The 15,833-nt window shown below is 43.2% G+C and overlaps 1 protein-coding gene across 12 annotated transcripts in view; it reads right to left on the bottom strand.

The window, feature by feature from the left end:
• Positions 1-11,668: 11,668 nt before the first annotated feature.
• Positions 11,669-15,833, bottom strand: part of SETD5 (SET domain containing 5) — an 81,957-nt gene continuing 77,792 nt past the window's right edge. For all 12 annotated transcript variants that reach the window (XM_082662959.1, XM_082662966.1, XM_082662967.1 and 9 more), the window contains 3 exons: positions 15,057-15,190; positions 14,493-14,581; positions 11,669-14,158 (listed from right to left, as the gene is read on the bottom strand). In XM_082662959.1, the coding sequence (XP_082519085.1) occupies positions 13,550-14,158; positions 14,493-14,581; positions 15,057-15,190 (832 nt within the window). In that variant the 3' untranslated portion in view covers positions 11,669-13,549. The remainder of the gene's footprint in view (positions 14,159-14,492; positions 14,582-15,056; positions 15,191-15,833) is intronic.

The following is a 15,833-nucleotide window of genomic DNA, read 5'->3' as shown; positions in this document are numbered from 1 at the left end:
ATTAAGAGGGGCGAGATTCAACCTGACCCTTTGTACCAGCCGTGGCTGCGTATTAACAGACCTTATGTGGAGGTAGCCAGACCATGACTGACATGGAACCCAGCACCACTTTCAATCCTGGCTTTCATCCTCAAGGACACCTCATGGCCTGAAGTGGCTGCCTGGACTCGTCACTTTGATCCACAATTTCATTTTAAAGAGACTTCTGGAGATCCCATAGGACTGAGTCACACTGCACACCTAACTGAAATGTAATCTGTTAACAAATAAAATTGTTGTTGTTTCCAAGGTGAAAGGAGAGAAGAGCTGGCAGTCTCTGCCAGCTCCTGATTACATGGGCTTGAAAACAAGGCTCCACCCTTTTCTGCCTGTGTGGCCTTGGTCAAGTCCTTTCACTTCTCTCTAAAGTAAGGAACAAATGAGGGAATGCGTGTGAATTGCTTTGCAGTGTCTTGCACATAGTTAACATGCCCCATGTGTCAGCTACATTGATTATAATTTTTGCACTTGGGAATTGAATCTTCATTCAACACATTTTGAGCACATAGTATCTGCTAGGAACTTAAAGTAACAAAATCAGAGTTTCTGTCTTAAGGGTCTGGTTGGGGAGATGAAGTCTGCCTGGTGCAAGGTACTGTGGGTACCCCAGGTAGGGATACCTTGCATGGCTTTAGGTGGGGTGGGTAGAGCAGGGGATGGACAATTTTAACTGTAGGATGAACAGGAGGTAGGCAGGCAGGCAGGGGCAAGGAGAGCCATTCATGAAAGACAGCGCAGCTTGGGGAAAAAGGCTGAGATGAGAAACCGAAATGAACCTGTGAAGAAATAAGAGCAATTTAGAAACGCTGAACTGTAAACTGTGAGGTAGGGAGGGTCAGAGATTAATCTGGAGAGATCAGCACAGGCCAGATGATGACTAAGCTCTGATGCTGTGTACAGCAGTTCAGACCTAAGAGCAATGGGGCAGGAATTTAAGCAGGAAAAGGACACAATTAGATAGGCATTTCAGAAAGATCACTCTGTAGTGTTAGAGGGTTGAGTTAGATGGAGACAATTTTAAGAAAAAGTAAAGCAGAAGTCTGGCCTGAAGCAAGGTGGTGGCAGTGCTTTTGAGAGAGGTAAGGAATTCAATATTTAGGAAATAGAAATTACACTTAGTAACTGACTGATTGTGGGGATAATGGATACAGTGGCGTCAAGGAGGAGAGTTAAATTTTTTGCTTGGGGGGAAAAGAAAAATTTGCCAGTATAGCAGGGGAGCAAGATAATCAGTTCAATTTGAGACATGCATGTGGGACATCCTGGTGGACTGTCCAGTAGTCAGTTGACTTAATTAATTTGGGAGCTCAAGAGAAAGATTTGGGCCAGAAACACAAACACATGCAGGTAATGGTTGACATATGAAGTACAGATGAGCTTGTTCAGGGTGACTGTGTAGTGTGAAAAGAGCATGGGGCTGCAAAATGCTGGAAAACAACAACATATAAAGGTCAGAGGAATGGATGTCCAGAGAGTCAGAGCTATGACGAGAACCATGAGAATGTGGTGTTACCGAAACCAAGGATTTAGAATTCAAGGGGAAGGTCAACTGATCAGATGGAGCAGAGGTCCAGAATTAGGGACTTAAAAATGTGTCTCCTAGATTTGGGAACAAGGAAGCTACTGCTGGATTTGGTAAAAGCCTGTTCAGAGGAGTGAGGTTAGAGCCAAAATGAGGTCTGTTCAGGAAGAGAATGGGAGGTGACTGAGTGCGGGTCACCTTCTGGAGAAGCGTGTCTAAGAAGGGAGAATCGGTGACTGGAACTCTTTCAGGAAATCTTAAGTAGAGTGAACAAGCAGTGGACAAATACCAGCATGTAATCCAGAGGAGGAGGAGGAGTTCTGAATGTAGGTCATGGCCGGTAAGAGTTTAAAGATAAAGAGAGGATGACTAATGGAAGAGGCGAGGAAGCCTCTTTTTGGGGGTAAAGTACAACGTTTAGGGAGCTCTTGCCCGATGGCGTCCAATTCTTCAGTGAAGCAGGAGGCAACACTGTCTACTGAAAGAGAAGGGAATGAGCAAGGGGTTTGAGAAGAATTATGAAAGTTTGGAACAGTTGCTAAAGGAGCTGTCCAAGGATATAAAAGGATCAAGAAAAGGACTGATGGGTGACCATGAATATGTGGTGACACCAACAGATGGGAGGGCAGGCACAGAAGGTAGACTATAGACTGAAAGGGAGGTGCAAGGTAAGCCGAGTCAGAGAGCCACCAACAGATCTAGGCTGGGTATGGGAAAAGGAGAGCCTGCAATGGGGCAAACTGACGGAGGAAATGGAGAAATCAAGGTGCTAAAGTTTACGTGAAAAAGCTGGAAGGTTAGGAGACTGTATCTAATTAGAAAGTTGGGTATTTGACCTGAATATTCTGAGTAATTCTTATAAAAGACTTTGAGATGTGAGGCAACCTGGTTAGGATGTCTACCCAAATGGTAAGGATAATGGCAGAAATCGGTGTGCAGAAGACAAGCCAAGTTGCCCCAAAAATCAAAGAATCAGAGAGAGAGGTTGGACAGTTAAGATGACAGCAGGAAGAAGGCTGAAAGCACAGTAACCAATGCGTGAGCAGCAGAGGAAGCAGGGATTTTTAATCTGAGGGATAAGATATATTTTGTCTGGAAACATTTAGGGAGAGCCTCCACGCAACAGGATGTGAGAGAAGGAGCAGCCTCCACGTCAGAGGCTGCAAAGGAGGTGGCGTCCTAACGAGAGAACCATATTCAGTCAAGGCCAACAGACAATATGGAGGAGGTAGGGGTTTGTCCATCAAAGAAAAGAGCACTGCAGAAAAGTTGGGAGGGAAGGATGATATGTCGTAAAATTAGAGAGCGCTGGGAAGCCAGACGACATGGAGGACTGTCATTTTGGGAGGTGACTAAGGAGCATGAAATTGGTAGAACTCACCAGACTCCAAGTTTCCAACAGAGCTCTAGTTTGAAACCCCTTTCAAGTCCACTGAGGCAGAGCAGAAGGACTGGTGACACCATCTGCTGGCACCCATACAGATCTGGAGTTCTGGAAAGCTCATTTAGGTGCCGAAATTCAACCTGAGTGGGTTGGAGGCTTCTTCAGATTCATTTAGTCATTCAACAAAATATGTGTCAAATGCCTGTTCTGCTCAGGTACTGCCAGGCTCTAGAAATACACAAATAAGTCAGACAGAGACCCCGGGCTCAAATGACATTAGGTCACTTAGTAGCAGGGCTGTTTGCCTGTTTATTGTGGCTATGTAAGGCTTTGTTCTTTGTTTTGTTAGACATATTGCAGCATAAGACAAATGTACAGGCAGATGACCTATTAAACATAACCTTCTCACCATAACCAAAGAAAATCTTGCTGACCGCCCCAGAAGCCTTTCCAGTGCCCCCAAACACTACCCCTCTTCCTTCCCTCCTAAGAGTAACCACCGCCTGGATTTTTATTGTAATCACTTTCCAACTTCTATAATTTTTTTCATCCAAGTGAGCATCTTTAAACAAAATCGTTTAGTTTTGACTATTCTTTGGATATGTCTTTACTCACTTTGTTTCTTTTCATCCCTCCTTGCAATTTGTTGAAGAAACTGGACCATTTGTTATGTAGTGTTCCACAGCTGGGATTTTGCTGGCTCCATTCTTGTGGTTTAGCTGAACAAGTTCCCTCTGTTCTCTGTAGTTCCAGAAAACTGGATCTAGATGCTTATTCACATTCAAGTGTATGTTTGAACATTTTAATGACTGCTTCATAGTTGTTGTTGTTTTTTAATCAAGAGATACATAGTATCTAATTGCTTTTGTGTAATTACGGGTTAAACAATAGTGATGCTCCAAACCTATCATTCTCTTATTTGTGGGAGAGCTTCTATAAAGGGAAACATCCTCATTTTCGATCTAGCCAGATAGTGGTACAACTTGTATAGGAAAGGCAAGAATAATGCTGGAGTATTTCCCTTTATTTTCTAGTTTTCAAAAATAGAGTTGGTTCCCTAACATCCTCCCAAGATGAACAATTATTATGTTTTGGCACCATTATGAACTCATGGATTTAAACATACTTGATTCCGTTACAGTTATCATAATTAATGCTTAAAATGTTGTCGCTGGTTAGCAGAAGCCTCTTTAAATTGGTGTGTCTTTTTTTTTTTTAATATTTATTTATTTGGCTGCACCGGGTCTTAGTTGTGGCACGTGGGATCTTTAGTTGCAGCATGCAGACTCAGTTGGGGCATGTGGACTCTTAGTTGGTTCTCAAGGACATTGGATTCATTTGCTTCCTCTCACATTAAAGCCCTCATATATAATACCACAAATATAACTACTAAAACCATATTATTTTCTGCTTATTTCTTTGTAGTTGCACTGTACTTACATTGCCTAGGTCACATGAACCAGCTGACACTGCAGTCTCACCTTATATTCCTCATTCATTCTTAGTTCTACACGTAGCTAACTGCATATAATTAACTCACAACCAGACTTTCTGTTGCTGTTTCTTAAGATAGTTTGGTCATCCAAATCAGCTCAGTTTCTAACATATTCCTAAGAAAGAATTAACAGGAATAAAGTTTCCCAGGTTCTGGCATAAGGATGACAGTTTGCTGCTATTACATAGTTGGTATGAAACTTTTGGTTCATAGTCTCTTTGAGTATCTTAAATATATTATTCCATTCTCTTTTGCCATAAAGTGTGGCTGTCAAAAAACCTGACAGAGGGACTTCCCTGGTGGCGCAGTGGTTAAGAATCCGTCTGCCAATGCAGGGGACACGAGTTTGATCCCCGGCCTGGGAAGATCCCACATGCTGCAGAGCAACTAAGCCTGTGCACCACAACTACTGAGCCTGCACTCCAGAGCCCATGCGCCACAACTACTGAGCCCACGTGCCTAGAGCCCGTGCTCCGCAACAAGAGAAGCCACCGCAATGAGAAGCCCGTGCACCGCAATGAAGAGTAGCCCCTGCTCCCTGCAACTAGAGAAAGCCCGCACACAGCAACGAAGAACCAATGCAGCCATAAAACAAACCAAAACCTGACAGAGCTTAATTTTCCTTCCATTGTAAATAACTTTTTAGGCCTAGATATCCAAGATTTTTTCTTTTCTTTAAACTCCAACAATTTTAGAATGTCTTGATATTGGGTTTGAATTCTTGGTTGAATTTACAAGGTATGCATTATGTTCTTTCAGTCTGTAGTTTGAAATATTTAAGGAAAAGTTTTCTTGAATTATAACTTTTGGTATTTGTTCTGTTCTCTTGCTTTTATTTTATGTTGTGAAACGATCACCGCAATGTCTAATCAACATCCGTCATCACACTGTTACAAAAATTGTTTTCTTGTGATTTTTTTTTTTTTTTTTTTTCCTGCGGTACTCAGGCCTCTCACCGTTGTGGCCTCTCCTGCTGCGGAGCACAGGCTCCGGACGCGGAGGCTCAGCAGCCATGGCTCACGGGCCCAGCCGCTCCGCGGCATGTGGGATCCTCCCGGACCAGGGCACGAACCCGTGTCCCCTGCATCGGCAGGCGGACTCTCAACCACTGCGCCACCAGGGAAGCCCGATGAGAACTTTTAAGATCTACTCCTTTAGCAACTTGCAAATTCAGTATTATTATTATTTTAAAATTTATTTATTTATTTTTGGCTGCATTGGGTCTTCGTTGTTGCGCGCAGGCTTTCTCTAGTTGCGGTGAGCGGGGGCTACTCTTTGTTGTGGTGCATGGGCTTCTCATTGTGGTGGCTTCTCTCGTTGCGAAGCACAGGCTCTAGGAGCGCAGGCTTCAGTAGTTGTGGCATGCAGGCTCAGTAGTTGTGGCTCACGAGCTCTAGAGCGCAGGCTCAGTAGTTGTGGTGCACGGACGGGCTTAGTTGCTCCACGTCATGTGGGATCTTCCCAGACCAGGGCTCGAACCCGTGTCCCCTGCATTGGCAGGTGGATTCTTAACCACGGCGCCACCAGGGAAGCCCGCAAATACAGTATTATTAAGTCTAGTCAACAGGCTGTATATTACATCCCTAGGACTTATTTATAACTCCAAGTTTGACCTTTTGACCACCTTCACCCATCTGGTCTACCTCCCAACCTCCACCTCTGGCAACCAACCACAAATCTGTTCTCTGTATCCCTTAGTTTTTTTTTTTGTTTGTTTGTTTTTTTAAGATTACCCATATAAGTGAGATCATATGGTATCTGTCTTTTTCTAAATTACTTCACTTAGCATAATGCCCTCAAGGAGCAACCATGTTGTTGCAAATGGTGGGATTTCATTTTTTGCTTATGGCTGTCATTGTAAATATACATTTTCTTTATCCATTCATCCATTTATGGACATGTAGGATGTTTCCATATCTAGGCTACTGTAAGTAATGCTGCAGTGAACATGGGGGTGCAAATGTCTTTTTGAGTTAGTCTTTTTTTTTTCAGGTAAATACCCAGAAGTGGGATTGCTGGATCGTATGGTAGTTCTATTTTTAATTCTCTGAGGAACCTCTGTACTGGTTTCCATGGAGGCTGCAAAAATTTACATCCCCACCAAGAGTGCACATGGGTTCACTTTTCTCCACATCTTCATTGAACTGATTTGTCTTTTTGATAACAGCCATTCTAACAGGTGTGAAGTGGTATTTCATTGTAGTTTTGATTTACATTTCCCTGGTGATTAGTGATGTGGAGCACCTTTTATGTCCTGTTTGCCATCTGTCTCTCTTACTTGGAAAAGTATATTCAGATCCTCTACCCATTTTTTAATTGCAATTTTTCTTTTTGAGTTATATGAGTTCTTTATATATTTTTAGATACTAACACCTTATCAGATATATGATTTGTAAATATTTTCTCCCATTCAGTAGGTTGCCTTTTCATTTTGTCCATGGTTCCCCTTCTTCTGCTGTGCAGACGATTTTTAGTTTGAGGTAGTCTCACTTGTTTACTTTGGCTTGTGTTGCTTGTGTGGTGTCAAATCCAAAAAATCATAATCAAGACCGATGGCAAGGAGCATACTGCCTATGTTTTCTTCTAGGAGTTTCATAGTTTCAAGTATTACATTCAAGTCTTTAATCCATTGAGTTGATTTCTGTACATGGTGTAAGACAGTGGTCCCATTACATTCTTTTACACGTGGCTGTCCAGTTTTCCCACTTATTGAAGAGACTGTCCTTTTCCCTGTTGTATATTCTTGGCTCCTCTGTCATAAATTAATTGATCATATATGCGTGAGTTTATTTTTGGGTTCTCTGTTCTGTTCCATTTATCTATGTGTCTTTTTTTTTTAATACTGTTGTAATCACCACAGCTTTGTAATATAGTTTGAAATCAGAAAGCATGATGCCCGCCTCCAGCTTTGTTCTTTCTCAAGATTGCTTTGGCTATTCAGGGTCTTTTGTGGTTCCACATATATTTTAGGATTGTTTGCTCTACTTCTGTGAAATACGCCATTGGAATTTTGGTAAGGATTGCACTCAATCTTAAGATTGCTTTTGGTTGTCTGTTTACTTGTTGTTGAGTTTTAAGAGCTCTTTGTATGTTGCGTAACAGTCCCTTATTAGAGATGTCTTTTGCAAGTATTTTCTCCCAGTATGTGGCTTGTCTTCTCACTCTGTTAGTGTATTTTTTAGAACAGATGTTAATTTTAAAGTCCAGCTTACCAATTATTTCTTTCATGAATGGTGGTTTTGGTGTTGTATCTAAAAAGTCATCGCCAAACCCAAGGTTTTCTAGATTTTCTGTTATTGTCTAGGTATAGTTTTGCATTTAGGTCTGTGATACATTGAGTTAGTTTTTGTTAAGAGTTGTTTGTTTTTTTCCTTAAATTTATTTATTTATTTATGGCTGTGTTGGGTCTTCATTGCTGCGCACGGGCTTTCTCTAGTTGCAGCGAGTGGGAGCTACTCTTTGTTGCGGTGCGTGGGCATCTCATTGTGGTGGCTTCTCTTGTTCGAAGCACGGGCTCTAGATGTGTGGGCTTCAGTAGTTGTGGCTTGCGGTCTCCAGAGTGCAGGCTCAGTAGTTGTGGCACACCAGCTTAGTTGCTCCGTGGCATGTGGGATCTTCTCAGACTATGACTCGAACCCATGTCCCCTGCACTGGCAGGCGGATTCATTAAAAAAAAAAAATTATTTATTTGGCTGCATTGGGTCTTCGTTGCTGAAAGCAGGCTTCCTCTAGTTGTGTCAAGCAGGGGCTACTGTTCGTTGCAGTGTGCGGGCTTCATTAATTGTGGCATGCAGGCTCAGTAGTTGTGGCTCTTGGGCTCTAGAGCGCAGGATCAGTAGTTGTGGCACACGGGCTTACTTGCTCCATGGCATGTGGGATCTTCCCGGACCAGGGCTCGAACCCGTGTCCCCTGCATTGGCAGGCAGATTTTTAACCACTGCACCACCAGGGAAGTCCTGTGAAGAGTGTTTAAGGTCTGTGTCTAGATTCATTTTTTGCATGTGGATGTCCAACTGTTCCAGCCCCATTTGTTGAAGACTATCTTTTCCCCACCGTATTGCCCTTGCTTGTTTGTCAAATATCAGTTGATTGTATTTGTGTGGGTTTGCTTCCGGGTGCTCTATCAACCTATTTGTCTATTCTTATTCCAGTACCATGCTATTTTGACTACTGTAGCTTTATAGTAAGTCTCAAAGGCTGGCTGACTTCATTCTTCCCTTTTAACACTGTGTTGGCTACTCTGGGTCTTTTTCCTCTGCCTATAAACTTTAGAATAATTTTGTTGATATCCAGAAAACAACCTGCTGGGATTTTATTTTATTTATTTTTGGCTGTGTTGGGTCTTTGTTGCTGTGCGCAGGCTTTCTCTAGTTGCGTTGAGTGAGGGTTGCTCTTCGTTGTGGTGGGCAGCCTTCTCACTGCAGTGGCTTCTCTTGTTGCAGAGCACGGGCTCTAGGTGCGCAGGCCTCAGTAGTTGCGGCACGTGTGCTCAGTATTTGTGGCTCGCGGGCTCTAGAGCACAGGCTCAGTAGTTGTGGCGCACGGGCTTAGTTGCTCTGCGGCACGTGGGATATTCCTGGACCAGGACTCAAACCTGTGTCCCCTGCATTGGCAGGCAGGTTCTTAACCACTGCGCCACCAGGGAGGCCCTATCTGCTGGGATTTTGATTGGGATTACGAATCTAAAGGTCAAGTTGAGATCAGACATCCTGACATTGAGTCTTCCCATTCATGGCCATGGAATATCCCTGTTTCTTTAGTTCTTTGATTTCTTTCATCAAGAATTCTGTAGTTTTACCCATATAGGTCTTTTAGATATTTTGTTAGATTTATACCTATTTCATTTTTTCAGTTCTTATGTAAATGTTAGTGTTTAAACTTTCAAATTCCAGTTGTTCGTATGTAAGGAAGCAACTGACATTTATATCATTAACCTTATACCTTGCAACCTTGCTATAACTGCTTATTAGTTGCATCTTTTTATTTTGGGGGGGTCAATTCTTTTGGATTTTCTATAAGACAATTATGTCCTCCTCTGTGAACAGTCATTTGTTTTCCCAATCTGTATACCTGTTATTTCCTTTTCCTGTCCTATTTCATTAGCATGCTTTTATCTGTGGGGATATTATTCTGCTCCTTTCTTGTAACTGTTTGGAATTTGACTATGGTACTTTCTGTTACCCATTTTTATGGGTAAATAAAGGGAGGTATGATTTCTTTCTAGTTTCAAGGTTTTACAGCACATTTTTTCTGTATGTGTAAAATATTAAAATATGGACTGTGCAAACAATAGCAGTTGACATTCAGCAGAACAATTAATTTTTTTACATATTTATTTATTTATATTATTTTTGGCTGTGTTGGGTCTTCATTGCTGTGTGTGGGCTTTCTCTAGTTGCAGCGAGCAGGGGCTACTCTTCGTTGCGGTGCATAGGCTTCTCATTGCGGTGGCTTTTCTTGTTGTGGAGCATGGGCTCTAGGTGAGCGGGCTTCAGTAGTTGTGGCACGTGGGCTCAGTAGTTGTGGCTCCTGGGCTCTGGAGCACAGGCTTAGTAGTTACGGCACACGAGCTTAGTTGCTCTGCGGCATGTGGGATCTTCCCGGACCAGGGCTTGAACCCATGTCCCCTGCGCTGGCAGGCGGATCTTTAACCACTGCGCCACCAGGGAAGCCCCAGCAGAACAACCTATGACCAACTTGTTTCTCGCAGGACTTAAAGAACAAGGTAAGTTATTTAACACTTTTATGGACAATCCTAGTTTCACTCATTCAAAATACTTTATTTAATGTGATCCTCCACCTCTCCTGCTCAATTTGGATTCTATCAGGAGTTTCTTTTCAGTGTGGAGCTCTGTCCTGGGAGCTTTGCTGTTTAGAATTGTCTTGGGCCCAGACTGCTCCAGCCCCTTCAGACTTACCCAAGCACCTTTGCCCGCACTGCAAATCCCTTCTAGTTTGACTGTTGTTCTCAAATTGGCTCGCTGAACTTCCAAGTGAGTGCTCGTTTGGAGTTCTGAGACCCATCAGACACACCATTGCTTCCTCTGGAACAGAACGTGATACCATGAAGGTCTTGTGGCTATTGGTGTTTTGAGGCTCATGGGTATGTGTAATTTTCCTATAAAGTTGCCCAAGGTTTTGTATCTCAGAGTAAGTTTTGAGTGTAGGAGCAGGGAAAAGTTATAGAGGAACACCATCTCCTTCAATAACTATGCTTTTTCTCCAAGCTGTTTCCTTTATTCATCTTCAGCACAGGAACCTTTCTGTCTCTGAGCCTCATAGCAGGTTATGAAGGCTGTGCTGATGAACTGATAATCAGTGTAGTTTCAAAGTAAATGGCCTACTCCATTTGGACAATAGTGCATTTTTTTCTTCAGGGTGACCTTTAGTAAACAGAGAACCATGCACCATCAAAATGATGCCTGAAGGCTAAAAAGCCCAGACTGCTTTTTAAGGCAAGAACTGGTATGATATACTTTTCCTGCTAGTAAAGTGATTTCTAGTCAGTTTCAAAGCATCTCTAGCTATCTCTTTTTGTTTCCTGGGTAAACTGCAAAATTTCCAATACTGTCAGTTGGAGCCTGCCATTTAGAAGAGAGAAATCTTGGACACATTATATCCTCTGAAACTAATAAAAAATTATAGAATGGGAATAATATACCTACCTTAACATATTCTAAGGATGAATGAGACAACCAATGACATAAATGGAAGAGCCTGGTTAACTGTGAAGTTGTATACAAGGTGCACTTGCTTATTTCTTTAATACAGTTCAGCTTCTAATATTTATATCACATCGAAAGCAACGTACCTAGTAATAGAGAAGGAGGCTGTCTTATCTTCATATTCCCAGCACCTTACATATAGCCTAGCACTCAGTAGCTGTTTATTAGTAAAGGATTATAGCCTGATCTTAATCATAAAATGGTGAAGGAAGATCAGTCTGTATTCCTGACCCCATTATGGACAAAACAACACCAAGAGCACAGTCTCCTGAATGTGGGTCCATCTTTGCTCTCTTCAAGTAAGGACAGCGTTAGGAAAACCAGGCAAGCCAAGGTCACAGAACTGGACAAAGAAGTTCTCAACTTATGATTATTATGGTTAAGAATTTTATTATCAAAATTATTACATCTCTTGTGAAAGTTCAAATGTTACAGCAAGGTGTAAACACTCCACTTGAGAAAGAAGTGATACTTCTTCCCTTCCAAGAGTCCCCCCCACCCCCCGCCCCCCCCCCCCAGAGGTCTGGTCTTGACAGCACCCTGCCCACACAGAGTGGCTGGGGTCTCTGCACGTGCCAGGCAGGGTGAGGGCCGCCTGCCCGCTGGCCTCTCCCCTCAGTCAAAAGCCAAGGGGAGAATGCAAACCCCAGCCCAAATGGAGAGACATTTACATACGTTTTATATAATATACAAAGAAACCAGCATCCCAGGCAACATGATTTCCACTCCCAACGCTCTCCCAGACTGATGGGTTTGTGGGGGAAACAAAAAGAAAAGTATTCTGCTGAAGTCTCAGCATTAAAAAAAAATCTCCCCTCATTTGAGCAAACACCTGATTTCAATTTTGAAAAAGTGAAATTTTGTAACAGTCACACACAAAGAGAGAAGACTGTGCATATGACAGTTGTAGGAGAGAGTAGAAAGAAAGGGGATGTAAGAGGCTGAGGGAAAAAAGGAGAAAACAAACTGGAGGGAAGGAGGGAGGGAGACTCACAGTATTATCTTGTCCAAAAGAAAGAAGTAAGGTCCACTGCAGCACCAGGGATTACACCTGTCAGATATCTGCTACCCCTACCATGGTTATAACTGAATACAAAATTAGATAAATAAAAACACGCCGGATATTACAGTAAACAAGTGAAAGAAATAAGCTGGCAACCGTATGGAATTTAAAAAGATTGTGTACCCCACCTGGCTGGCTCCAGGGCTCCTGCAGGGGTGTACAACAGGCACAATGCACTGATGGGGAGAAGCCAGTCTGCTCTCATCTCTCATCCAGAACAGTGTTATTAGGTATGTGGGTGGCTTTATAACACTCTCACCTGGGCCACTCTCAAATAAGCATCTCCCAAAGAAACGTGGGACATGCCACACACAACCACAGCCCTGTCGGTGCCATTCCACAAGTGTATCTTTCCACTCTTACCCTGCAGTCACGAGTGCATGCTCCCCAATCATGGAGGCAGTCCTACTCAGGGGATCGTCAACTCCTGATTAATTGGGAGTAGAAAAAATAAAATTCAAAGAATTCCCTAACCACCTGGGACCCTTCCTAATCAAATTTATTGCCAAAAGCTGATAAGTAGCAATGCAATTGGCCCATCTCAGTTATATCTCTTTTCTTTGCCTACTTACTTCATAGATTACTGAGCTGTGAAATAGCTTGGGGAAGGGGAGTGGGATGGTACCAGCTGGGGGCTCAGACAATCTACTAGGACAGTCTGCTCCTGAATAATCAAGAGTTGACCATGAGCTCTTCCTCAGAGATCCAGGCACCCCTCAGTCAAAGCACACTCCAAGCTTCACTATCCCCACCTCTTTCTTGGTGTTTCTAAGACAAAGGTAAGGAATATTCTTGGGTGGACACATCTTGGCCAGATAACTGCTTTTGGAATGGTTGTCTTATATACCTACCTTTTTTCTTAAGTGCATAAAACCCTAACACTACTCAGATGGCTTGGGGCTTTGAGATTTGCTCTTCTCACCATTTTTTCCTTTGAAAACTTTTTTTTTTTTTTTGATTTAAAAAGATGTCCTCACTGCACAAGTGACTACAGGATACAGGCAAGGATGGGAGACGGAGGCTTCAACACAACTCATTGCACTTAGAACCATTACTAACCGAAACACCATTTGCTTGTCAACAATGTACCCTTAACAGCAGGGAGAAACTTCTTTATAGTCTCTGCTTCAGACAAGATTTACATCTTTCTCCAAGGCCAGAGCCAGTCACGACCACAAGTCTTGTTTCTTGTTGACCAGACCCAATCCTCTGGCACCTTGTACCCCCTCCCCCAGCAATATGCTCGGCCTAGGTTCCAGAGGCAGCTGGAAGGAAGCAGCTATGGGCTCATTCAAGTTCTGTTTGCCCAAATCCAGAAGCCCTAGGAAAGTCCTGTCTGAGTCTTGACCCCTGACCCCTGCAGTGGCTGGAGCCGGTACTGGTGCACACCCCCACTCCCTCGATGTGGGTAGTGCTGTGAATTGGAAACCGCAGATACCCTGGAGGCCTGGTAGGCAGCTGACTGCCCAGCACTGGGCAGACTGATAGTCCGGAAGTCTGATGGCAATGACGACCTAGAGTTCTGAGGAAAGGAGGTGGAACTCAGAGTTCCTGTGCTGGACTGGGAAACCGAGTCTGAGGTCGGCGAGTCTGAGGGGCCCTGCGGGGTAGGGCTAGCAGCACTAGAAGGGCAGCTCCTCCTTGGAAGACTGCTGCCGGTGCTGTTTCCAGAATGTGGCTGGCTGCTATAATACCCTGGTGTCCCCGTAAATGGGGCCAACGAGTCTGTGGACACAGGGTGGGCAGGGCTGGAATAGGACGTGGAAGAGAGGGAGGATTCTGAAGAACCATGAGAAGGGGGGTTCCCAGGTCTCAGTGCAGTAGTTCGATAACTGTATCCCGGAGACTGGGTGGGATGTCCTCTAAAGGGGGAGGAACTCTGTTGAAGGAGGCTTTGTGATTCTGTCCGTGGACTATCACACTGCAGGAGCTAGAAAGAGTTGGGAGGAAAACATAAGGAGGTGAAAAAGTCCCTATTTAAGCCATTTAGGCTTGTGAATATTTAAAATATCCTACTTTTTCTTCATCTTCTTAAACATTTGTTCTTTTTAGGATACCAAGGACAGTAAAATGGCTGTCTTTGGTCACTTAATTTTTCTGGCATGATTTATTACCTGAAGGTGAGCAGACGATGACTTATTTCCAAAGCTGCTGAAACTATATGCAAAGACGGCATCTCAACTGCAAAGGATGGCCAGGATCACAAAACATTTGGAACCCAGAACACATTCTTATGCCCAGAGATGAGCACTTTCTTGTCTCACCTGGTAGCTGTATCTGGAAGGGCTGTAAACGGCTGCTCCTTTAGAGAGTGCAGAGCTCAGTGTCTCTGGGCCTTCACCATCTGCAGGGTCTGGAAGGTAATACAAAATCAACTTATTTTCTTAGAATAAGTGTGAGAGAGCCATTGTTCATTCAAGTCACCAATGCCAGCACCAACCCATGCCGCTCTCTTTCTGACAAATCAGGTGAGTGCAGCATGCCAGAAGGGCAAAAGGAGCGGTTAATTATGGGGTGTTTTAAATGCCTGATCTGATTTCTGTCTCCTTTTTTCTCTTCATCCTTCATCAAGGTGATTCCCAGGGCTTTGGAGAGATGAGTTACATAAAGGTATCCTTTGGGAAAAAAGAGCAGACAAAGAGCAAGCAATGCTAGATCTTAAGAATGCTGTAGCCCAAAAGAGTGAAAGCAAGACTGAGCTGGAACTCTGCATACAGGGGAGCCCAACTGCATAAGAAATGGACTCACCTCAGCCCAGCATTTGGTGTGCATTGTGTAGAGCCTGGCTCGTGTCCCTGTACCTGGTTGGCAGAAGGCCATAGGCTCACCTGAGTCTTTTTCTGTGATGTTACTCTCCCACGTGGGAGAAGGCTCTCCTTTTTGGGCCACCCTCACACTGCTTCGGAGGACCTTGGGGATGCTCCCTCCTTCTCGGAGTCGTTCTACTGATGTGGGAACCATCCTGTGAAGGCAATAGGGTGTGGAGGTTTATGCCACAGGACTTTAGAGATAAGAGTCTGGAACAAACAAAGCTCTGACAAAAAACTGTACAACGTTTTCTCTTAGAACACCCTCATTTATTTATCTATCTATCTATCTATCTATCTATCTATCTATCTATCTATTTATTTATTTATTTATTTATTTATAGAACACCCTCTTTTTAAACGTTATTTTCTTCAGGACCAATTTAAAACAAGGTATTTTCTCTGCCTCAAACTATGTCAGGCACTTAAGAATAAACACTTCTAAAGAAAAATAGCAATTAAGGAAAAGGGGGATTTGAAGCTGTTTACTTCTTTTAACCTCCATCTTGAAATGCTAATTCTCTCTTCTGTGAACTCATGTGACTGGCATGTGGTAGCAGTTTGTTTCACAGATGAATGAACATTACTCCCTTGAGCCATGTCTCTCCTTTCTCAGACCTCATTTCTTCAGTTCAAGATCCCTAAAATGCCTCATTCTTTATTTCACTCATTTGATACTCAGTACTTGACATTAGTATTATTTATTTGCGTTGTCCCCTAAACCAGACAAATCCTTTCAGAACGTGTCACATCTCTCTGCATATTCTAGCCGTGTGGAACTGAGATATCTGTTGTTAA

Source organism: Grampus griseus (genome assembly GCF_964374135.1).
Source record: "Grampus griseus genome assembly, chromosome: 10".
NCBI lineage: Eukaryota > Metazoa > Chordata > Mammalia > Artiodactyla > Delphinidae > Grampus > Grampus griseus.
Note: the sequence above shows the minus strand (reverse complement) of the source record. Positions and strands in the feature narration are given on the sequence as shown.